This window comes from Staurois parvus, unplaced genomic scaffold (assembly GCF_062004578.1).
Source record: "Staurois parvus isolate SC_StPar_1 unplaced genomic scaffold, SC_StPar_1.0 ptg000357l, whole genome shotgun sequence".
NCBI classification, from domain to species: Eukaryota; Metazoa; Chordata; class Amphibia; order Anura; family Ranidae; genus Staurois; species Staurois parvus.
In genome coordinates this window covers 2940991-2967742 of record NW_028318153.1, presented here as the reverse complement: position 1 = coordinate 2967742, position 26752 = coordinate 2940991, and the positions used below count along the sequence as shown (strand labels likewise).

General features: G+C 42.5%; 1 protein-coding gene across 1 annotated transcript in view; it reads right to left on the bottom strand.

Annotated features, from left to right (window-relative positions):
- LOC149456567 (spermatogenesis-associated protein 7 homolog) overlaps window positions 1–25631 on the bottom strand; it is a 215475-nt gene extending 189844 nt beyond the window's left edge. Inside the window, exon 1 of the mRNA XM_089684816.1 lies at window positions 25564–25631. Coding sequence (XP_089540942.1) covers window positions 25564–25606 — 43 coding nt within the window. The 5' untranslated portion in view covers window positions 25607–25631. The remainder of the gene's footprint in view (window positions 1–25563) is intronic.
- Between the last annotated feature and the right edge of the window lie 1121 nt (window positions 25632–26752).

Here is a 26752-nt window from a genome sequence, read left to right as displayed (position 1 = left end):
CCTCATCCTCTTCTTCTTCTTCATCCTCATCCTCTTCTTCTTCTTCTTCATCATCCTCATCTTCTTCATCCTCATCCTCTTCTTCTTCTTTTTCTTCATCCTCATCCTCTTCTTCTTCAATTGAAGCTGCTTCTGCTCCGCCACTCTGCCATTGGACTCTTGATAGTCGTCTCCCCACACTGCTGCTGGGGGGACTTTTTAACATAGGCCTCTGTATGGCCTTCAATTTAAGCTGCTTACGCTTCGCCACTCTGCCATGGGCCCCTGTACCGCCTCCTCATGCTGCTGCCAGGTCCAGAGTGTGTCATGGGTCCCTGTACGGCCTCCCATTGCTGCTGTCTCCATCGCCACACTCTGCCATGTGCCACTTTCAGGTCTCCTCACACTGCTGGTGGGTTCCATTTTGTCATAGGGTGCTGGCAGATTACGGGCCTCCCATTGCTGCTGCCAGGCCCGTAATCTGCCATGGGCCCCCGTACCGACTCCTCATGCTGCTGCCAGGCCCATAATCTGTCATGGGCCCCTGTACCGCCTCCTCATGCTGCTGCCAGGTCCAGAGTGTGTCATGGGTCCCTGTACGGCCTCCCATTGCTGCTGTCTCCATCGCCACACTCTGCCATGTGCCACTTTCAGGTCTCCTCACACTGCTGGTGGGTTCCATTTTGTCATAGGGTGCTGTATGGCCTCCCATTGCTGCTGCCTCCACCGCCACACTGTGGCTCCACACTCTGGTTTTGGCCCCGTGACTGCCCAAATGAGTGAAGTGTGCGGTGATTCTAAGATCGACGGCACTCATCTGCATGTCATACTGACTGACAGTATTATTTCTCTTCCCCAGCAGACTCCAAGGGCATTTAAATTAAAGGTACAGTGTTCTGCACTAATGTAAAGGCTCTCTGAAGCCTAGAAACCCTTTTAATAAGTTAAATTCGCAGCGAATAAATTCGCATCGAATCGAACTTATTCCGCAAATTCGGCAAATCAGCCGAATCGAATTTTTGAATAATTCGCTCATCTCTAGTGGTAACGTCGGCACATTATCTATGACCTGCATTAGTTAATCATTTATAAAGTGTTGGCTGGACACTTGGCGGGAGAGAGGCAGTGGAGGTTCCTGTATCCCAGAATGCACTGGGAAATAATAAGGAACTAGGAAAGAGCAGCTCCAGTCACTTCCTGGTTGTACAACTGTTTGGTTGCAGGCAAATGCATCAACCAGCCAGCAATACTGACAGGTCAGGCAGGAGCAGAGGCATTGAGCATTATTGTCAGTGGCAAAGCTTTTTGTTTCAGCAAAGCTGAGCTGGACCACAGCCTAGTATAAAGAGATCAAATTATATGAATCCATCTTGCAGAGAATTCACAAAAATGTCTGCTATCCAACCGCAATCTAACCATGCCTCAAGTAGATCATTGCCTATACATCACTTCCCTTTTAAGCGCTTCCCACTAGAAAAACAACACTATTAGGGGCATTTAGAAAACACTCTTGAAGCTTTTTCAATGCTTCAAAAACACAAAAACAAATAAAAAACGTCATAAATGCTATAGGTGCATTAAGGAGCATCGCTTCATTCTTCATAATCAACACACGTGATCAGGAAATTGCATGGGGATGATTACTTTCTCTCCACCCCCATGTGATAGTGATTAGCCAATTAGCCCTCCTAACCCTCTTTTATTGAACTGTATTGTTGCTGTATTGTCTCCCGTTATATTGTAAAGTGCTGAGCAAACTGTTGGCGCAATATAAATCCTGTACAATAATAATAATAATAATAATCAGCAAACAACAACACTATCTTTTGGAAGGGACGTGAGTCACATTGCCTCCATACCTGGAAGTTACATAGTTACATAGTTAGTCTGGCTGAAAAAAGACAAAAGTCCATCCAGTTCAACCATCAAAAAAAAAAAATCACAATCCTACACCAACAGTTGATCCAGAGGAAGGCAAAAAAACCCAGCAAAGCATGATCCAATTTACTACTGCAGGGGAAAAATTCCTTCCTGATCCCCCGAGAGGCAATCAGATATTCCCTGGATCAACTTTACCTATACATGTTAGTATCCAGCTATATTCTGTGTATCCAAGAAAGAATCCAGGCCTTTTTTAAAGCAATCCACTGAGCTGGCCAGAACCAACGCTTGAGGGAGTCTATTCCACATTTTCACAGCTCTTACTGTGAAGAAACCTATCTGTGTTTGTGTTGGGAATGCAACAGCATGTACTATAATGTACTATATATAGTATTGTGTGTTAATATCACTTGACCAGTAGATGGCACTATACACTAAAGGTTACTAGTTGTGTATATCTGAAAACTTGTTTGTTCCTCTCCTCTCTATCATCTCTTCAGGAAGTAATATATGTCTGCTGAGAAATGTGCTCTGTATGTTTGTAACTTAAGCCACACAAGTAAAGTCTGAATTCTGCTATCACTACCAGTGTCTTCTCTAACACATAACCAACAGGTTATGGGCCCAGCTCCAGACACTGGAAAAAGGAAAACTACAAGCAAGTAAGTGCTGCATTTACAATCCTACCAATTCACTGAAAGATGGCAAGTGCTTCAGATATGAAGTTTACAATAGCAAAGCTCAACAATACCAACTACCAGCTATGGAAGTTTAAGCTTGAAATGCTGTTATCCAAAGATGACTTGTGGCAGGTGCTAGATACACACAGACCCAATGACAACCCGGAAGAATGGGACAGAAAAAATAGGCAAGCAAAAGCAGTCATAAGCCTGTTAGTGGAGGATGATCAACTCATTCATATAAGGAAAGAAAGCACAGCTAAAGGTATGTGGACTGCATTACAAAAACTGCATGAACGTGCAAACCTAAACAGTAAACTATATCTGCTACGCAAACTGTATAAGATGAGGCTGGAAAAAGGGCAGGAAATGGGTGAACATGTAAATGCTATGCTAGAAATTGTGGACCAGCTGGGTGCAATAGGTGAAGAATTAAAAAGCAACCATGTTGTGTCAATACTACTATGCAGCCTTCCAGAATCATACAGTGCCCTTATAAATGCTCTAGAAACTAGACCGGAAACTGAACTGACGCTAGAATATGTTAAGGGAAAATTAATTGATGAATACAGCAGAAGAAAGGAAAATTTGCATAGTGAAGAGAACGAGAGACCAGAGGCAGCTCTGAAGGTGCATGAAGACATAAGACAAAGCAAAGAAACCAGGGTATGTTTTTGCTGCAAAAAGGCCAGTCACCTGAAAAAGAACTGTTCATTCTGGAAAGCTGAGCAGCGAAAGCGGGAGCTACCCACAAGAGAAAGAGCTAAAGCAGTCATGAAAGAAAATGAAAGTGTATCATGGAGTGGTACTTTTAAAGTGACTCAGAATAGTACCTCACATGGATGGTACATTGATTCAGGGGCAACAAGTCACATGACAAGCGACGAGACATTCTTCACAGAAATTGATTTTAGTGTAAAAGATAAAGTCTTCCTAGCAAATGGGAAAAGTATTACAGCGGAAGGTAAAGGTCAGGGATTTCTGAACTGCAAAACACCATCAGGGGGCAAGCAGAGCATCCTTGTAAAGAATGTTCTATATGTTCCAAGCCTAGAAGGAAGCCTCCTATCAGTTAAAACCCTTGCAAGCAATGGACTCACTGTCCAGTTCAGAGGTAATGAATGCACAATTCAAAATGGAAAGCAAATTCTAGCAAGAGGAAGATTAAATGAACATCTGTACAAAATCATCACTGAAAATGAGAAGGCTAATGCGGCAACTCATAACCCACATGACAAGTGCATCCACCTGTGGCATAGAAGATTGGGGCATCGAAACCCAGAAGCTATAAAGGACTTTGCAAAGAGAAGTCTATCAGAAGACATGAAAATATTGCCTTGCCACACACTCAGCAAGTGCACGTGTTGCATCAAAGCAAAGGCCACCCGAACCTCTCTTCCACAGACCAGTCAGAGTAAACCCATTAAACCCATGGAACTGATACACAGTGATGTGTGCGGACCAATGAAAACCATCACACCTGGCGGGAACAGATATTTACTGACTTTCATCGTTGATTATTCCCGGTACACAATAACGTATCTAATGAAGCACAAAAGTGAGACATTAGAAAAACTTCAAGAGTTTGTAGCTATGACAAGCAACAAGTTTCAAAGGAAACCTGGAATAATACGCACTGACAATGGAGGGGAATATATGAATAAAGAGATGGAATCATACCTAAAGAAACAAGGTATTATACACCAAACAACTGTACCATACACTCCTGAGCAAAACGGTGTAGCTGAAAGAAAGAATCGCACTCTTGTAGAAATGACCAGATGTATGATTACGGACGCTGCCTTACCTAACAAATACTGGGGAGAAGCAATAATGACTGCAACATACCTACAAAACAGGCTCCCATCAAAAGCTATTGAGAGTACACCATATGAAATGTGGAATGGATCAAAACCCAACATAGGACATATCAGAGTATTTGGCTGTAAAGCATATGCCCACATTCCAAGTCAGAAACGCTCCAAGTTGGAGAACAAAGCAATAGAAGGCATTCTGGTTGGCTACAGTGAGCAGAGTAAGGGATATAGAATCCTTTGTCCAAAGACCAACAAGGTCACAGTAAGCCGCAGTGTTTATTTTGATGAAAGTGAAGCACCAGATAATACAATTCTTGAAAAATGTGGAGATTTACACACTAAATCGTCAAGAGACACTGACCCATGCGAAGCAGGACAAGAGCCAGAACAAGAAGAAGTGGAACTTACAATCAACGAGCCAATAGAGCCCACTGAACAACAAGAAATCAGAAGATCCTCTCGAATGACAAAAGGGATACCACCCCGCAGGTTATCATACGCTGCTAAAACACATCAAACACAGGAGCCAACATCCTGGGAAGACATAGAAACTTTGCCAAGAAGGGAAGCTGATCACTGGAGAAAAGCAGCTGAAGAAGAAATAAAATCACTTCAAGAAAATAAAACTTGGTCACTAACAGAACTCCCTCCTGGTTCTCCAGTTGTGAAACATTCTACCATAAGAACACTCCTTAGTATTGCTGCTGGAAAGGGAATGCAAGTAAAGCACCTAGATGTCAAAACTCCATTTTTGTATGGAGACATCAAGGAGGATCTGTACATGGAACAGCCACCAGGATTTGAGAAAGAAAAGAACCTTGTATGCAAACTGCAAAAGAGCATCTATGGGCTCAAGCAAGCAGCGAGAGCATGGAATGAAAAAGTGACTGAAATACTCAGAAAAGAAGGGTTCTCAAAAAGTAAAGCAGATCCATGTCTGTATTCAAAGAATCAAGAGAACAAATGGACATACATCCTAATATACGTCGATGACATCTTGACGTGTTTTGAACAAGAAGGGGACTATGACCAAATAGTTCACAAACTGAAACAAAATTTTGAAATTAAAGAGTTGGGGAACATTACTCACTACCTAGGAATTCAAATAGAACGGGAAGAGGATGGAAGCTATCTTCTTAACCAAAGTCAGAAAATTACAGAAATGTTAGAACAGTTTCACATGCAAGATGCAAAGGAAGTGAAAACACCAATGGAACCAGATTATCTAAAAAACAATGGAACAGAAAACTTGTTACCTAACAATGATTATTACCGCAGGGCAATCGGAAAATTGCTATACATCGCCACCGTGACAAGACCAGACATCGCCCTAGCAGTGGGAATACTTTGCAGGAAAGTCGCAACGCCGTGTCAACGCGATTGGAATGCAGTAAAGAGGGTAATGCAGTACCTAAAGGGAACAAATCGGATGAAGCTGCGACTTTCAGCATCATCAAACCCAAAACTGATTGGATATGTGGACGCCGATTGGGCTGGAGACACCACTGACCGCAAATCTACAAGTGGTTACATCTTCCAGTATGGACAAGGAACCATAAGCTGGTCTAGTCGGAAACAAGTGACTGTTGCACTCTCTTCAACTGAAGCGGAATACATAGCAGCAGCACATGCATGTCAAGAAGCCATTTGGATTCGTCAACTTCTACTAGACATGGGACTGAATATGTCACAACTCACACCCATCTTTGAAGACAATCAGGGATGCATAAAGCTTACACACTCTGAGAAGATTAACCCAAGAACCAAGCACATTGATGTAAGATATCATCTGCTCAGAGACATGCAAGAACAAGGGGTTATCGACATCCAGTACTGCCCATCAGAGGAAATGATTGCAGATGCACTCACCAAACCTTTGCCAAGGGAACGTTATTGTTTTCTACAAAAGAGACTAAATGTCATATAATTATGCACATGCCATTGAGAAGGGGTGTTGGGAATGCAACAGCATGTAATATAATGTACTATATATAGTATTGTGTGTTAATATCACTTGACCAGTAGATGGCACTATACACTAAAGGTTACTAGTGTATATCTGAAAACTTGTTTGTTCCTCTCCTCTCTATCATCTCTTCAGGAAGTAATATATGTCTGCTGAGAAATGTGCTCTGTATGTTTGTAACTTAAGCCACACAAGTAAAGTCTAAATTCTGCTATCACTACCAGTGTCTTCTCTAACACATAACCAACAGTTTGGAGATTAAATTTCTTTTCCTCCAGACGTAAAGAGTGTGCCCTTGTCCTCTGTGATGACCTCAGGGTGAATAACTCTACACCGAGTTCACTATATGAACCACTGATGTATTTATACATGTTGATCATATCCTCCCTTAATCTCCTCTTCTCAAGAGAGAATAAATTCAGTTCCTCTAATCTTTCCTCATAGCTGAGCTCCTCCATGCCTCTTATCAATTTGGTTGCCCTTCTCTGCGCTTTCTCCAGTTCCCCAATGTTCTTTTTGGGAATTGGTGCCCAAAATTGAACTATATATTCCAGATGAGGTATTACTAATGATTTGTACCGGGGTAATATGATATCTCTCTCTCTGGAGTCTATACCTCTTTTAATACAAGAGAGGATTTTGCTCGCTTTAGAACCCACAGCTTGGCATTGCATGCCATTATTAAGCTTGTGATCTACCAGAACTCCCAGATCCTTCTCCAAGTATAGGGTATTTTTTCCCCTCAGCTGCACAGCAAGGGATTGAAGGGAAAGTCAATATATATTGCTGGTGAAACATCTGCATGTAGGCAGGTGTAGTTTTACCTCCCTGCATTGTTCAGCGGCTGCCGTGCAGGGAGAGTGGAGAACAAGGGGAACTCATGTTCCTCTGTGGCCTTCATAGGTGTCGTCAGGAGAGCGGCTGTCCAATTACCTTGCTACTTTGGTTGACCTCCTTCTAATAAATAACACTGCCCACTTTCGGTTCGTGCTCAATTGCAAAGTGGCTTTGGGACAGGGACAGAGACCCTGCTGGTCAGGGACAGTGTGTAAAGTGCAGGGAGAGGTTCCAGTAGAGGAGGGACAGAGTAGGACCTGTCACTGTGTCCAGGCAGGAGCCCTTCCTAAACTAGGTGCCTCCTAGCGGTCTGATTTCCAACCACCTCCTCTGACAGATGTTGTCAGGTGTCAACAAGGTGTACAAGTATTTTCTGCCCAGCTTTCTGTAAGTGCTACTAGGCTGGTGTGGCTGTGTATGCAGACTTGGTACTACTATTTCAGTATCCTCTCCTTTATATAGACCTTTGCACTAATCGGCCTTGGTGTGAGTTTTCGCACTTTGCTGCACCCTGCCTACATGCATGAGCAAAGCAGGTTATTCCATATCTATGTTGTAGCCTTTTAAGCTGGCTTTGATTTTTTATATTTTTCCAGCATTCAAGCATAACAACATCCCCTTTGCGTGCTATTAAGACAGACTTTATTTTCTAGGAATACGTTGTGCTTAGCTATAAAACAGTTCACTTTATGTGTTATCTTTTCAATTCATCTTTACATAATTCACTTAAAGATGTTTCTCTGAGTTAATTTGTAACTCCACTCCCAATAAGAGGAAGTATCTTCAAGATCTTTTTGTTTCATTGTTTCTACCCTTTCCATATCCTGATCTGAAATGTGTTGCCCACTAGAAAAGTGTACCTAAAGCCATTTTTCTGGCTGTTTTTTTCTCATTATGAAAATTTTCTTCACCTCTTCCCTTGATACACAACAGGTTTTCAGTGAGGTGAGGTCTCTCCAAAGCCAAAGGCATCCTTCTCAATAACAGGTATCTTCATTGAAATGCTCCCTTTTTATGTCCCACCTAGTGACAACTCAAAATTTTAGATTTTACCACACTTTTAGTTATAAGGACACTGGTCAGGCAATAGTTTGAGTTGTCACCAGAAGACAAATAGGGAGGAAGTCATTCAATGGGGATATGTGATCTAGTGACAGCTGTCCAAGAGGGGATTTTCCTCACTTTGGAGACATTCCCTTTTGAGTCTATAGGACAGGAGGTGAAAAAAACATGTAAATTGATAAGAAAAAGTGATAAAGGTTTTAACCCTTCCCATCTCTGTCCTAAATGAAAAAAGGTATGGCTTTCAATAAATTTTAATGATCTGTCTCACCTAAAGTGGGGACACGGATAGAAATAAAAATCCTATAAGGGATTCTAACCCTTCTTCACTCTCTCATTAAAAATATGAATTACCTGGCTGGCAGGCTGTATGGTCCACAGTCGCCACTTCCACTATTAACTGGCTCATATGTTCCCTGGGTCTTTGAGTCTATGTTTTAGAGGATGTCAGGCCACTAGAGATGTCCTCCATAGCTGGTGGACCTGTCCAATGCTGGGTCGCTTTTGGTTTAATGTATTTTCTCTCATACACACACTATTTGGGGTTCGTCTCCTCAGAGACCCTTTTCTGGCACTGCTACACGTCAAACCTCAGGGTGTTACTAAAAAACAGTTCAAGTTACTCCACTTTGCCCTATTAGCCTCCAAATTAACTATTAATGGGGTATGAAAAAAACAATTCACTTTTCTGCAGTAGAACCCTGAATAGATTGCATTTTTGTGAATGAACAGCTGACCAGCCTTCTCACCAATACCCAAGACAAATTCTGCAAAATCTGGGACCTGTGGATCATTTATCACCATCCGAATATCACACAGTAGATGAGGGTACCCCCCTCGGCATCATGCTTTCACTCCTTCCCATCCCTCCCTTCCCTCTCTACACTCTTGTAAACTCTTCCTCTCAATCACCCCTCATGTTTACCTGATGTCTGCCGCAGTGCCCACTCGTTGTTACACAAGTCACGTATTGTATGTACCTGCTCTCTCACACCTGCACGACCCGAGAAATTTTGTACAAAGTTATAACACTGTTTGTACTTGATATTGCTCTGTTTTTCATTTGGGACTCCATTACACGAGTCCGCCTGAGATGCGTGTCACTACTCACATTGTTTGCACTTGTTTTAAACATATTGAAAGTGAAAAATAAAAAATACTTTTTGAATGGAGCTAGGCTGTAACGATCACTTGGCTCCTTGCGGAAGATTTGTACTAGAGAAACAGTTAATTTTACGGATCATTCTCCGGTAAGAAAGGCCAACATTAACAATGCTGTTTTGTCAGTCCAAAAGGAAGTGCTAAGAAGAGGCAACTTATTTTTCCACAGCAAGAAAAGTAGTCTGAACTAATAAATGTGATGGGTGAAAACAGGGCAAGCACTACCTGGAGGCTTCAAGTATGGAAGATCACTTCCTCACAGGAAAAAATACTGGCAATGCTCCATGTTCTTCTGTAACATTGATATGATTTATATCTTTTACTGTATTGCTAAACAGCAAGGCATCCTAAAACTAGTCTCATACTACTCTACTCACATACAAGTGTAGTTTGGTGGGCTAAGTCACAGTACTGAACCCCAGTGAGGAAATGTCCATTAGAATTCAAGCTTATTTTTCTCATGGATCACTGGATTGTCAACATATTTTCATAGTATGTAGAAGACGAGTCAGGATACGTGAACTTTTGTGAAAGTAATAATAAGTGAAAATTTTGATTTCCCAAAATTATTTTGGCGTATGTATTCCATGTTGTGTTTACTTTTAGAGTTTAATGACATCACTCTTTGTACAAAGGCCACAACAGAGAATGTACAGCTCTGTCCAGCATCTCTCTACAGCAATAGATCACCGCCATCGTGATCTATTGCAGGCTGATTACAGACAACAATAGATCATGAGTAGAAGTGATCTGTTGCTGAAGAGCTGCATGTGGGGTCTGGATCTGGTATGGTCTCCACTGACCAAAGCCAGAACCCTTCATGAAAAAAAGTGAAAAAAAAGTGTTAGAAAATACTGAGCAGCGAGGGTAACAGTGAAAGTAGCTGGGCAAACCATATTACCTCCAAGGATGGATACAAAGGTAGCCTTTAATTCACAATTTTTTACATTTCTCTTTAAAGGCTGACTTCTGGGCATTTAAAAAAACGTGGTCAAACATGAGTTTTACTGTGAATTACCACAGCACGATATGCACAAATTCAATATATGATGTAAGGTGCATTGAGGTCCAGTTTTATTCCAATTGTGGTGCATACGCAGCCTATTTAACCACTTGCCCTCCATAGTATTTACCCTCCTTCCTGACCAGGTCATTTTTGTAAAATTTAAAATGAAAATTTATTGGTGTACGTGAACGTTATAGCATCTAGAAATGGTGGTATAGATACTGGAATTTTTTTTTAAATACTAGTAATGGCAGCAATCAGCAACTTATATTTATCTGACACTGGGGGGGACTGACTAACTGCCACTGACATCCCTATAACATTAATACAATGATCAGTGCTAATAAAAAGCACTGACACTGTACTAATGACACTGGGCAGGGGTTAACATCTGGGACAATCAAAGGGTTAACTGTGTGCTGTTTTACTATATTGTTTATGTGTGCTTTACTATGTAAGCATGCTGCTTTAATTGCTCTGCTATACAGAGAAATACAAAGCCACATGCTGGTGCTGACACGGGAGAGATCTGTATTGTGTACATACAGTATAGACTTCTCCCCTGTCAGTGTTCCTCTGTGATCGCCGGGTGTGATGGGTGCGGCGTCAGACCCCCAACCCTTCTCACCAACTAGCCAATCTAAAACCGCGCTGCCACTTGCGTAACAATGCCACGCTCAGCCGCACCCTGCACAAAGATTTTCCAGCTCACTGGACCACAATCTATGTGCTGCAGCCTGAGAGCGATTGTTACTGGGTCAGGTTAATTACACAATTAACCCTTCACACTGCCACCACCACCTTTTTTTACAGAGAAGGAGGAAACTCACAAATCTTAGCAGTAACACTATGATGTTTGAATAAGCATCTGTATACACACTGTCACCGTAGGCAGATGTATGCAGAAGATTAAAACACACAGTAGCGCTCTTCAGAGACAGGGATGCATTAAAGAGCTTTAGAAACAGTTCAACACTTTTCAGAAAATAGGATTTATTACTAAAAAGGTCAAAATGGTGCAATAAATATATTTACAGAAAAAGATGTAGCCAATATATATATATATAAATACAGAGAGCAATAACACAACAGAGAGATAACAGAAAGGTAGAATACTTACCAGAGTCCTTTGTTTAAGCAGATTCAAGTGTCCTGAACAAAAGGGTACCGTTTCTCCCAAAGTTGGTTCCTGATGTTAAAAAGGGAGAATCTCTTCATCTTACTTCTCCAGGCCTGACAGCCTATTTTCTAGTCCCCCAGCAGAGGGTGTCTACTGAAGCCAAGGGCCAATCGCCTCATTTGGGGAGGTGGTTTAGGCGGGGACCCCGGCTGTGACCCAAATCCCTCCCAGTTTATACCACAGCCAATAACCTTCCATAGGTACATGTAGTATCCTATCCACTGGTAGAATAATATGCAAAATCATCTGCTGAACGTCCAGACACCAGATATGACATATCTGCCTGTAACGGTTAAAGAGATATCGCTTTCTGCTCTCGGGTAGATGTTATCTAAGGATGTAAGGTATCAGGTGACTCGCATTAAACTGACCTATCTGAATAGGAAGTGATCTGCTTTGTTTTATTGTACCTGTTTCCTGCCGGGAGTTATGAAATTGTATGAAAAAGTAGTTCCAAGTGGGATGTATGTTTTACTCCTATTTCGGAATGCTTTTCAAGTCCAGTTACTGACGGGTTTCTAGCTTTACGATCCAACCAGAGCAAGAGTCTGGCAGACCTCATGGAACCAGCTAATTGGGTTTACAACCATGAAGTGTATCCAGCTGTGCCCTGTGCACTCCTGAACTCAGCACACACACAGACCACATGCAATTCAACAAAAAGGGAGGGGGACTGATTTGGAGTGAGAATGACACAAGATGGTGGATCTTTAGCAAAATGAATGTCCGCGTCCATATCTGTACGTACGATTGCTACACCAGAATAACACATAAAATACAGCATGGTACCGCATGTGTGGTAAAGCACTCCAGCAGGCCACAAAAGTCTGAAGAGACTTTAATGGTTCTGCACCCCTAGCATTGTTATGATTTGTCCCAACCCCTGTCACTGTCAGTCTTGAAAACCATCTTGGTCTGCATGTAAATGCAGAGAAAAACAAAGAATGTGAAATAGGAAAAGCAATATACTGAATACTATGATTCCATGTATTAACCTTACACAGTTATTAGAACACAATATTGTTCACATTAGTGATCTTATGATGGCTTAAATCTAGTTTGCTCTTCTATATACTCTACTGTGGTGAAAAGCTTTAGCCTAATATTATTCTGTTTCTATAAAACATGAAACTCAATTTCCATACTATTTTAAAACTTTTGAAGGATAGCTTTCTTCTCAGTTCTGTATTCTGAGCCTCCAGCATGTGCTCCTATTCCACCTTCACAGCTACCCGCTATTGGAAGGTAAGCAGGAAATATGTGTGTAGGAATTCCCTAGGGGTATAATACTTCAGCTTGCTCCAAAACCTTCATCTGTCATATATCAGGTATATTTGTTAAGTATTTTTATGTCATAAAATACAGGAAGCGCCCAGATTATTTTAATGGGATAAAATTCAGCATGTGTTATTAGTTTACTATGTAAAGGAAATGTAGCACTAACCCCCTTAGGAGTTGCAAGAGATTTAGGTCCCCCTATAGTCCTGCACAGCCAGGAAACACGCATTTCCTTCACTCAGACTTGTATCAGGAAATAGTAACCAGTCCTTGAGCTTTATTTTGAAATTTTATTAGGGGATTTAGAACTTGGATGGGGTAAGGGGTGTATGGGATGCCCAAAAGAATGGCAATTGAGGATACACTCCTTAGCAAAAATGTATAAGTCTTTATAGCAAAGTTTCTCTTCTGGAGAGCTAGCTAGCATCTCCTAATGTACCACCCCAGATGACTCTACTCCTCATCCAGCTGTACTGCGTGAATCCTTGGTCAGGGGATCCAGTGTCTGCCACTGCAGTGTAAAACAGTCCCAGGTAAGATAGTAAATCCAGTTCCCCACCAGAGTGCCACTTTCCCCTTACAGGCCCAGGAGATGCAGGTTTACTCACTTGGTCCCTCTCCTGTACTGCCGGTGCGTCGGTGGCTGCTACCAGGCCTTCTAACTGGGCCACTCCTTCCCTGCTTCATAGGTGGTCCTCTCTCAGGGGGCCAGCGAAGTCCCAAGTTTTCAGCCTTCCACTGTCCTCTGCCTGCAGGTGAGCCCCTCTCCCATCTGGGCCCCCTCACAGGCTCCTGCCTCCAGCCTCACATCCTTCTCTCTCTCTTCCACCCAAACTCTCCTGCTGCTGAGCAGGCTCAGTCACTTTTAAGGGTTGTCTTGGCCCCTTGCCAAGCCTCCTGTTGGGGACTGGCCAGGATCCCCTAAGAGCGCAAACCAGCTACTTCTCAGATCTGCCCACTGCTTCTAGACCTTTCTCCAAAGTTCTAGAGCAGGGAGAAATTTCAGAGCCTGCAGAGCCTCTCAGCCCTGACCACGATTTGATCTCCCTCTAACTGTTGCACTAGAATGATACTCAGCCACTGCCTGACAATTAGACCCTAGCTCCCCCTAGCTCCCCCTAGCTACCAAGGAGGACGCTACAGGAGATTACAGTTTTAAAGTGAACCTGACATGTAGTATACACCTCCTAATGATGTTGACTACAATGAAAGTAAAGGTAGGTATTGCAACATTGGCACTCTAACCTCACCCTTTACAGAGATGTTTCAGCTCATTGGACAATAATCCAAGTGCCAGAGGACTGAAAGTGATCATCACTTGGGTCAGTTAACTTCGCAGTTAACCCTTTACACATACAAACAATAGCTGCCATCATATGTTGTTTTACGGAAACACACACTATTCACAGTATCTACCATAACAATAGTGACACGCACGGCCATGCAGACAGGGAGGTAACCAAGTTTAAACTACGATAACAGTCTTAGGAGAGGCAAGGAATTTGTTAAGTTCTTGTTTTGAACATTTAGGGAAAAGACTTAGTGAGTTTTAAATATTGTTTAAAGAAGAACTTCATTAAAATAGTCAGGGATTGCTTAGCAACCAGCTACTGTTGAGACTATAAACACTTTGGACAGATGTACAGTATGTACAGTGCAGGAGTATCTAATGCACAATATAGTGTATATAGTAGTCTGAAATGTACAATATAGTGTATATAGTGCAGGAGTCTGTAATGTACAATATAATGTATACTGTGCAGGAGTATCTAATGTACAATATAGTGTATATAGTGCAGGAGCCTGTAATGTACAATATAATGTATATAGTGCAGGAGCCTGTAATGTACAATATAATGTATATAGTGCAGGAGTCTGTAATGTACAATATAATGTATATTGTGCAGGAGTATCTAATGTACAATATAATGTATATAGTGCAGGAGCCTGTAATGTACAATATAATGTATATAGTGCAGGAGTCTGTAATGTACAATATAATGTATATAGTGCAGGAGTCTGTAATGTACAATATAATGTATATAGTGCAGGAGTATCTAATGTACAATATAGTGTATATAGTGCAGGAGTCTGTAATGTACAATATAATGTATATAGTGCAGAAGCCTGTAATGTACAATATAATGTATATAGTGCAGGAAAATAGTGTATAATGTGCAGGAGTCTGCAATGTACAATATAATGTATGTTGTACAGGAGTATGTAATGTACAATATAGTGTATATAGTGCAGGAGCCTGTAATGTACAATATAATGTATGTTGTACAGGAGTATGTAATGTGCAATATCGTGTATATAATGCAGGAACCTGTTAAGCTGGCCATACATTTTCTTGTTTGGCCACACAAATTAGATGGATGGAGGAATCCCTCCTGTTGGGACATTGTATGGATGGCGGCACTAGACACTGTCAGACTATATTGATCAGCAGCTGTCACTGATTGATTGCAGCTGCTGATCAATGAAAACTTTTCCAACATGTCCCTTAACCCTCTCCCCCTTCCCCAGTGCAAAATCTCATCTCACAACAGAATTTTCTCCTCCCCCAAAATGCCTCCCCCAGCTCACCCCCCCCCCCCCTTCCCATTGCCTCCTCCCAAAAACAAATCCTTCCCCCTCCAAATCCACCCTCCTAGCACAAATCCTTCAACTCTCCCCAAATTTTACCTCTCTAGCACAAATCTTCCCCCCACCCTAGCACAATTCCTTTCTCCCCAAATCCCACCCTAATGTCACTTTCCTAGCACAAATCCTCCTTCTCCTCCCTCCCAAATTCCTTCTAAATCCCCTCTCTTTGCAAAAATCCTTTCACCTCCAGCAACAATCTTAGTTATCCTCTCAGGTCAGTCTGTCCTCCAGTAGCATCCCTCCAATCCACCTAGCGGTAATCATCTGCACCCCCCCCCCAACAAAATCCTTTCACCCCACTATCCCCCCCTCCCAGCACTAATTCTCTCCACTCCAAATCTCACCCGCACAAATCACCCCTCCCCCAAACTCCCTCTTACAACAACCCAACACCCCCCCCTCCCCTTTACTCTGCTAATACAAATCATCCTCTTAAATTCCACCATCCCAGCACAAATCTTCTCCCCCCTAAATTCCCCTTCACATCCAATAATTGTCATTATTTATTTCAATAATACCTCAAAAGGGGTCATGGGGGATTACCAGGATCTAGCAATATTGATTGTGGCAGCCATAAAAAATGAATGCAATATGTCTCTTAGTGTGTCTTGGTAAGCCATCTAGTGGGTGTCCCAGCAGAGCTTGTTAGGGAGATTTGACAAGGTTTGTTTGTGTGAGTGATTATATAAAATTATACACTTGGATCCAGAACCTCCGTACCTTCCAAAACAACCCCCAGATGCAGAAGGCAGAGCCTTCTCAACTGCAACCTCTGAAGCTTTGAGAGGAAGCTCCGAGGACACACTTAGCTAGTTTTGTTGGTACCATATACCACCTAAAAGTACCTTGTGGTTGGCCTCAATGAGAGAGGTATTGAAAGATTTGGATGAGTCATGGGCCAGCTTACACCACTCCTCCTCCACCTCTAACTGTTCATTCAGATCCTGTTCCCACATGTCCAAATAAAAGAGTTTTGTGAGGCTATTTGTCAGAATGTTATAAAGCTTAGATATGTGACCCATGTGCTTGTTGAAATTCTTACAGAGATATTCCATAAAGGTGGAAGAGGCCAAATCCAATGTGCATTTTAAAGTATGCAAAAAATGCACTGAGTATATCTAAAAAGTTATGTATCTGGAATGATACTTTTCTTGTAGGCTGTTTTTCAACAAACTACTGCTATGGTCGCACAAGTCTGCAGTACGGATCAAACCTATTAGTCCACCAAGTCAAATTATGTGGGTGAAGACCCAGGATGAAGACTGGGTTTCGCAACAATGGAGCCAAAGGAGTATGTGAAGACTTAAAGCCATAATGTGTTGCCAGTTGTTCCAATAAATTAAGGGAAAAGGATAATGTGGGGAATAAAATGATTTGATTATCTTTTGATCTTCTGAATACATCCACAAGAGATGTCTTATTGGCTTAGTCGGATATAAAGAGTCTTCCAATTCCATCCATAATTGATATTTGTAATTTGTGTGGAAAAGTGACCGCTGGACCAGCATCCTAAATCCCCTTTCTAAGCATTATTCCTCTCATCCCCAACACCAATCTTAGTTACCCCCCCCCCCGGTTAGTGTGTCACCCAGTACAATCCCCACAGGTCAATCTGTCCTCCCAGTACAATCCCCCCAGGTCAATCTCTCCCACTGTACAATCCACCTCTAAGGTCAGTCTTTCTCCCAGTACAATTCCCTCCTCCAGGTCAGTCTATCCCCCCCACACAGGTCAGTCTGTCCCCCAGTACAATCCCCTCTAGGTCAGATTATTTACCAGTACAATCCCCCCAGTGCAGTCTGTCCCCCAGTACAATTCCCTTTCCTAAATTTACAGACCTCGAATACAGTGCGCCATGTTTGACCTACTTACTGCGTAGCTCTTTCTCCTGTTTGTCATGTGATACTTCAGATCCAAACAGTAGCCTAGGGAAAGCTTTCCTTGGCTTACTGACAGGCAGCTGCACCTGCAGGAGAGTGATGCTGGCTACAGCAATGGTGGGGATCCTTGCATCGAAGACCTGGGACGCCTAGCAGGAGATGTAGGGCACATCTACTGGGTGACTGACACTAGCACCATCCCTGAGCCCCACAAGACCTTTATAAGGGCCATGCTGATAGATCTTGGAGCTAAGCGAAAGAAAAAATACTGAAGATCTTGTTAACCAAATTATTCTACAGGAAAGACTTCATACACAATTTCTTCTTCTTCACCTTCATCTATTGACTGGCAATAGAGAACTAAAATCTCTTAGAGAACTTAAAATGAAGCACATGTTCCATCTAGTTTCACAAAAATTCTTCACATGGAGAAAAAAAACTGGAAAACTCTTAGTCAGTGCCATTAGACATGCATGCTACAGTTGCAAGAAAAAGTATGTGAACCCCTTGGGATTACATGGGGTTTGGCATGAATTGGGCATAAAATGTGCTCTGAACATCATCTAAGTCACAACAATAGAAGAACACAGTCTGCTAAACATAATACTACACAAATATTAGATGTTGTAATGGTTTAATTGCACATAAAATGTAAACATTCACAGTGTAGGGAGGAAAAAGTATGTGAGGCCCTAGCTTAATGACTTCTCCCAGAGCTAATTGGAGCCAGGAGTGAGCCAACCTTGACTCCAATCAGTGTGATGATATTGGATGTGTTGCTGACAGCTGTCCTGCCCTTAAAAAACACACACCTGTTTTGGGTTTACTGGTTTCAAGAAGCACTGTCTGATGTGAACCATGCCTCGCAGAAAAGAGCTCTCAGAAGACCTACGATAAAGAATTGTTGACTTGCATGAAGCTGGAAAGGGTTACAAAAGTATCTCCAAAAGCCTTAAAGTTCATGTGTCCATGGTAAGACAGACTGTCTACAAATGGAGAAAGTTTAGCACTGTTGCTACTCTCCCTAGGCCTGGTCATCCTGTAAAAATGACTGCAAGAGCACAGCGCAGAATGCTGCATGAGGTAAAGAAGAATCCCAGAGTGTCAGCTAAAGACCTACAGAAATCTATGGCACATGCTAACATTTTTGTTGACACATCTACAATAAGGAAAACATTAAACAAGAATGGAGTACATGGGAAGACACCACGGAGGAAGCCATTGCTGTCCAAAAAGAATATTGCAGCACGTTTGAAGTTTGCAAAAGAGCATCTGGATGTTCCACAGCACTACTGGCAAAATATACTGTGGACAGATGAAACCAAGATTGAGTTGTTTGGGAAGTACACACAACACTATGTGTGGAGAAAAAAAGGCACAGCACACCAACATCAAAACCTCACCCCCACTGTAAAACATGGCGGAGGGAGCATCATGGTTTGGGGCTGCTTTGCTGCCTCAGGGCCTGGACGGATTGTTGTCATTGATGGGAAAATGAATTCCAGAGTTCATCAAGACATTTTGCAGGAAAATGTACGACCATCTGTCCGCCAACTGAAGCTCCGCAGAGGATGGGTGATGCAACAGGACAATGACCCAAAGCATACAAGTAATTCAACAAAACAATGGCTGCAACAGCACAGAATACGCCTTCTGGAGTGGCCCAGTCAGAGTCCTGACCTCAACCCGATTGAAATACTGTGGAATGACCTTAAGAGAGCGATTCACACCAGACATCCCAAGAATATTGCTACACTGAAACAGTTTTATGAAGAGGAGTGGTCCAAAATGACTCCAGATCGTTGTGCAGGTCTGATCTGCAACTACAGGAAACGTTTGGTTGAGGTTATTGCTGCCAAAGGAGGGTCAAGCAGTTATTAAGTCCAAAGGTTCACATACTTTTTCCTCCCTGCACTGTAAATGTTTACATGTTATGTGCAATTAAACCATGGCAACATCTAATGTTTGTGTAGTATTATGTTCAGCAGACTGTGTTCTTCTATTGTTGTGACTTAGATGATGTTCAGAGCACATTTTATGCTCAATTCATGCAAAACTCCACGTAATCCCAAGGGGTTCACATACTTTTTCTTGCAACTGTATATGCCTAAAATCAAAGACAAAGTAGTACACACTGCAAGTGAAATTACCAAGACATTCCATAAATTCTATCAAACCCTATACAATGTGAATCTAAAACACACTCAAGAGATTGTTCTTACAGAGAAACTATCCCTATATACTTGGTAATAGCTGATCTCCCTTCTATCCCGCACTCCATTACCCAAAACTTAGAAAGTTTATGATTGGAGAAATTCAACATGCTATACCCTGCAAGTTTTCCAAGATACACTAGCTCCACAATTAACAGATTATGTGAACTCGTTTCAAATGATGCCACCTTGAGACTTGAGAACACATCTCCACCCTGCGTTTCCCAAAAACTGAAGCCGTTCTGGGTGGCCTGCCCATTTAAACTACATTCTGTTATTGACTGTACTCGCTGGGATGAATTCTGATAAACTACAAACATAATCTATTTTTATTTATTTCAGCTTTGAGCTCTTCTAAGAAAAAATATGCTCTCTTCACAGATCCTTTATACGCTGGCTGCTGCATGCATTTTATGATGACATATCTGGGCTGTATGTGTAACCTGTCAGGAATAATTATACAGCTTTTCAAAGGACTGCAGTAACCCTGTGTCACGAATCACGTTTTTAATTACGTCGGCCAATCATCAAGGGAGCTGAGCCTTTACTCATAGAGGAAGCGCGGTCATGGTAAGTAATGGGAAATTTCTCTTTTCATTTGTGTCCTTCGAGGTATACTACCAAGGTAATTTATAGGTTGTTACCACAAGAATGTTACAAACACATTTTTTCATTATTTTTTTCTGCAGATTTGTTTGGTTAAAAAAACTTGTTAAACTGTTCCAGCCAGTGCCGGATTACCAAATAGGCAGCCATTTAAGGGCACTGCAAACAGTGGGGGGGGGGGGGGGGTTGCCTGCCGCTGCTGCCACCTGCCTGTTCTAGTTAGAGGCAACAATGGGAGTCAAGATATAGTAGTACACTGCACTCACTGGCTCAGCAGACCTCTCTCCTATCTTCTCCGCCCATTGCTGCAGATAGATGCCATGTCGGGAGACAGGAACTGAAGTGGAGGAGAAAGTCAGCTGATAGTTGACGGACCAATAGAGTTAAGGGGAAGGAGCTTTCCACTGATGGAGACCCCATGATGGGAGAGGAGTACTGGAGGCATGTGAAAGGACCCAGAATGAGAGATAATGAGCAAGGAGAGGAATCGACTGACACTTAGAGCAAATGAGTGCCAGAGCCATTGATCGCATCTCCCCCCACCACCACCACTGCTGCCACTGATCTCACTAACACCGCTGCCACTGATCCCATCCCCCCACTGCCATCACCACTGCCACTGATCTCATCCCACCCCCCCCACCATTACCTCTGCTACTGATACCCACCACCAGTACTGCCACTGATCCCATCCCACCGCCACTGATCCCATCACCACCCCTGACACTGATCCCATCCCCCCACCACCAGCACTGCCACTGATCCCTCCACCCCCCCCCCCCACCATTGCTGCCACTGAACCCATTACCACCACTGCCGCTGATCTCACCCCTCCTCACTGCCACTGATCTCATCCCACCCCCCCACCATTACCTCTGCTACTGATCCCCACCACCAGTACTGCCACTGATCCCATCCCACCACCACCACCGCCACTGATCCCATCACCACCCCTGACACTGATCCCATCCCTCCACCACCACCACTGACACTGATTTCATCCCATTCCCCCCACCATTACCTCTGCAACTTATCCTACTTCCCCCTACCACTGCTGCCACTGATTCTATCCCCACTCACCACCTCTGCTAATTATCTAATCCCATCTCCCCACAAAATGCCCTCTGCCACTGATCCCACCACCGTTCCCACCACCACCACTGCTGTCACTGACCACATCCTTCCCCCACCAATATCAGTGAACTGATCCCATTCCCCCCACCACAAACACCACTGCCACTGATCCCCCCCTAACACCACCACCAGAACTGCCACTGATCTCATCTCCCATCCCTCCCCAGCACTGCCACTGCCTCCACTCCCCCCCACCACTACTGCTGCCATGATCCCATCCCCCTCACCAGCACTGCCACTGATCTCCTCCCCCCATCACCAATGTTACAACTGATCCTATTCCCCCACCATCACCTCTGCCACTGATCCCATCCAACCACCACTGCTGCCACTGATCCCATCCTCCCCACCACCCTCAGTGGACAATTTTTAACTAATATATATATATATCTCAATCAAAAAAAGTATCAAAATCATGTTTTTTTTGAAGGGGGGGGGGGCTTCATGATTTCTTGCACCAGGGCCCTGGACTTATGCTATAACTCTGGCATAATGCTAACATGCTGCATGGCTGATGAGCCTTAACACCAGGTTGCTACATATATGCATCCGTAAGGCTCCGTTATTGTTGTGTGCTAAGAGCAAATATACAAGAATCCTGCAAATGAGTAATTACCTCCACAGCAAACCACACAGCTGCTATGGGGTCAGGGACAAGGAAGGCCCAATCAGGGTCTGAAAAGAGGTTTTAAACTTTGCTTCGTTCAAGGTTCTTTACCTTTGCTTTGAAGATTCCCCTCAATTTCCAGCTGTGGCTTACCGCACACTTACATATTTGCTTGTTCCATCTAAAGCTGTCTATAGATTAAACGAGATGAATGAAAAAAATGATTTGCGAGGTGGATAGAGGAATCCACCCCACTGGGACACTGCATTCTAACAGTGGGGATCCTCTGTTATCAGAATACACTGATTAGCGGCTGTAGGCAGATTGGCTGCAGCCGGCTGATCAAGAAAAAAAATTGCAACAAGCCCGTTTGACAGATTGGTCAACTTCTGTTGAACAAGTACGGCCACACATGGGTTGATATTTGGCTGGTCGTTGCTGAACCGGCTGAATTTCGATCTATCTATGGTCGGCTTTAGTTGCAGTCTCATCTAGTTATCTTGACTTCTGCCTGTCAGTTGGCGGTAGCCTTAGAAGTGGATGGTGGTGACAGTCTTCTCTTATTCATTGCCCTGCAGTTTATCCCAGGCAGCTGCCAATTGAATGGTGAAGAGGTCACAGCAGAGCTGGCTAAGTTCAAAGCAGACAACATGATGGTTGTTGTTTATTATGTTTTTTTGTTTTTTTTTTACAGCAGGTAAATATGAAATATTACATACAGTATGTATATGTATTCTCATATCCACCAGGGGGGGGGGGACACTGTAGGTTCTTTTTTTATGCACATGCTCTGCTGTTAAAGGCATTGTAAAGGCATTTTCTCTTCTCTCAAATGACTAGACTCAGGATATATGCAAGCAGAAACTGAAGATTCTTTCAAATGTATTGTGTTTCAGGGACATTTTATGCGAGACGTCACTGGTAGCTTTTTCACCTTTTTATTTCACTCTCTGTCTACTCGAATGTGTTGACTATTGATGAACATGCATAATGTTAGCTCATCCATGTCCTTATTGTGGAAAACAATGAAAATAAGGAATGTTAAAAAGGGCATGTTGTTTGCAAAGCTCAATAGCTCAAGTATAAAGCTACAGTCAGGTCCATAAATATTGGGACATCGACACAATTCTAACATTTTTGGCTCTATACACCACCACAATGGATTTGAAATGAAACAAACAAGATGCGCTTTAACTGCAGACTGTCAGCTTTAATTTGAGGGTATTTACATCCAAATCAGGTGAACGGTGTAGGAATTTCAACAGTTTGCATATGTGCCTCCCACTTGTTAAGGGACCAAAAGTAATGGGACAATCGGCTTCTCAGCTGTTCCATGGCCAGGTGTGTGGTATTCCCTCATTATCCCAATTACAATGAGCAGATAAAAGGTCCAGAGTTCATTTCAAGTGTGCTATTTGCATTTGGAATCTGTTGCTGTCAACTCTCAAGATGAGATCCAAAGAGCTGTCACTATCAGTGAAGCAAGCCATCATTAGGGTGAAAAAAAACAAAACAAACCCATCAGAGAGATAGCAAAAACATTAGGCGTGGCCAAAACAACTGTTTGGAACATTCTTAAAAAGAAGGAACTCACCGGTGAGCTCAGCAACACCAAAAGACCTGGAGGACCACGGAAAACAACTGTGGTGGATGACCGAAGAATTATTTCCCTGGTGAAGAAAACACCCTTCACAACAGTTGGCCAGATCAAGAACACTCTCCAGGAGGTAGGTGTATGTGTGTCAAAGTCAAAAATCAAGAGAAGACTTCACCAGAGTGAATACAGTGGGTTCACCACAAGATGTAAACCATTGGTGAGCCTCAAAAACAGGAAGGCCAGATTAGAGTTTGCCAAACGACATCTAAAAAAACCTTTACAGTTCTGGAACAACATCCTATGGACAGATGAGACCAAGATCAACTTGTACCAGAGTGATGGGAAGAGAAGAGTATGGAGAAGGAAAGGAACTGCTCATGATCCTAAGCATACCACCTCATCAGTGAAGCATGGTGGTGGTAGTGTCATGGCGTGGGCATGTATGGCTGCCAATGGAACTGGTTCTCTTGTATTTATTGATGATGTGACTGCTGACAAAAGCAGCAGGATGAATTCTGAAGTGTTTCGGGCAATATTATCTGCTCATATTCAGCCAAATGCTTCACAACTCATTGGACGCCTCTTCACAGTGCAGATGGACAATGACCCAAAGAATACTGCAAAAGCAACCAAAGAGTTTTTTAAGGGAAAGAAGTGGAATGTTATGCAATGGCCAAGTCAATCACCTGACCGGAATCGGATTGAGCATGCATTTCACTTGCTGAAGACAAAACTGAAGGGAAAATGCCCCAAGAACAAGCAGGAACTGAAGACAGTTGCAGTAGAGGCCTGGCAGAGCATCACCAGGGATGAAACCCAGCGTCTGGTGATGTCTATGCATTCAGGCTGTAATTGACTGCAAAGGATTTGCAACCAAGTATTAAAAAGTGAAAGTTTGATTTATGATTATTATTCTGTCCCATTACTTTTGGTCCCTTAACAAGTGGGAGGCACATATGCAAACTGTTGTAATTCCTACACTGATCACCTGATTTGGATGTAAATACCCTCAAATTAAAACTGACAGTCTGCAGTTAAAGCACATCTTGTTTGTTTCATTTCAAATCCATTGTGGTGGTGTATAGAGCCAAACATTTTAGAATTGTGTTGATGTCCCAATATTTATGGACCTGACTGTATATAAACAACTGAATGAGCTGAACAGCAAATCCATCTTTCTCCTTCTCATTTTGTATGATTCCATCTTGGGTTTCAGTTAGAGACAGAGTAACTGAAAGACGATAACTGTTTTGCTTTCTCTTTAGAAACCCTACAGTATAGTGCTCTACCAATCCAATGTTTTATATTAGATTTTAATATGAATATTTGTACTATCCAAAATGATCTGCTATACAGTATAAATTGCACTTTTTTGGATTTTGTTCACATTATACTGTATATTTAAAATGCACGGTACTGCTTTTTTGTCCCCAAAATGTATTTCTGGCAATTAGTAGGTAAATACCAGCAAGATGCAAAATGCTTGACCTTTTAACCAGAACAAAATATCCCATCCTCCCTTACTTTGGATGAGACATTTCTCACCACAAACCCTTCACATATACAAATACTGCATCCTGGGCACATTATTTTTTGAAAATCTTTTATTCTCAAGCACATAAACGTGCCCCTGTTCAGCATGGGTTTTCTCATTAACCATCTATTGACTATGCAACCAAACAATCTTTCACAACTGTTGATATTCTTTGCAATCTTCAATAAAAAATTAATTGAAAGTAAAAAAGCATAGTAACATAAAAGTCTTATTTCAATGTGATATTTGAAGTTAGATACATTTCTGGAAGATCATTTCTTTGAAATACATGTTTGGGCAAAGATGACACCACACAGGGCATTAATGCAATAAGTTCCCTATAGGCTGCAATTTTAGGAATAGCAGCGATTTAGATGTTGGGGCAAAGAGATAAAAAATATTGAAAAATATGCCTATAAAGTGGGCACTGTTACCAGGGTTGCAAGAAAGAGAAATTTAGTTGTGGCCAGTTCTCTTTGCAATTACAAGTACTTACGTGTACTTTTCATGCTTCGATGTCCCTTAAATGGTCCCATCATGGAATACTTGGGAATCAGCACTGCTGGGATCTCTGAAAGAGAAGATATTAACATATAATGTACAACATGTATTTTTGCTTTCCAAACTGTTAAATTATTATAACACAGGTCATTTATATATCCTGGCTTTACCCCCACCTATGTGACCAGGCTGTAGTAATACTTAGCCAGGACCTGATAAAACAGCCCAATCAACAGCATACAATGACATGATTAAATATTCATGAGCAGTCATACAAGGTGGCATCGAAAAGTTCCAAAACTAGATTTATAACATGCCAACAGATGGCAGCACAGTGCTGTACACACAGTCACAGGGAGCACCGACCTTCATAAGTCAGTGTGCCAAAAGGCATCATCCTGTGTACATTGGGAGCTTTGCAACTGGTGTTATTCTGACCACATACGTTACCACATCTGCTATTTCATCATAGACAGCTAGTCCAGAGAAAATGTGAAATTCTGCAGGAAACTGAGCAAATCTGGCACAGAGACATATGACATGAGCAGAAGAACATCACTGGAAGATGACGAGAGATCAGGAAGATCTTCAAGAAGCTCGCAAATGTTGAAATGTCGAAACCATTCAGTAACTTGTGCATGATGACCATTGGAGAACAATCCACAACATTGCTGCCATTGCCAGTGTCATAGGGAACAGTCCAGGCAATCCTAATGTGTTATTTGAACATACGCCGTGTGGCTGCCAAGTTGGTCCCCAGGCTGCAATGATCTCACTTCTGCACCCACCCTACTTGCTAGATTTGGCTCCTGCGGACTTCACCCTCTTCCTGAAGATGAAGACTCAGCTTAAAGGTCGCCGTTTTGACAACATTGTGGAGATCCAGCATGAATAGCAGAAGGTGATTGACATGCTTTGAAAAGAAGACTTCGATTACACATTCCAGGAGTGGCAGGAATGCTGGGAGTGCTGTATTGCTGTGCAAGGGGACTATTTTGAAGGTGATAATGTGTAAATGTAGATAATTAACCATTTCCCGACCGCCATATAGTAAAAATACTGCTACAGGGTGGCACGGATGCACAAAATCACATATATATATACACAAGTGATTTTGGATTTCCGGGTAGGGGGCGTGTGCGATCCACGCATGCGCCCTACCCACGCCTTCATTCGGCTGTCAA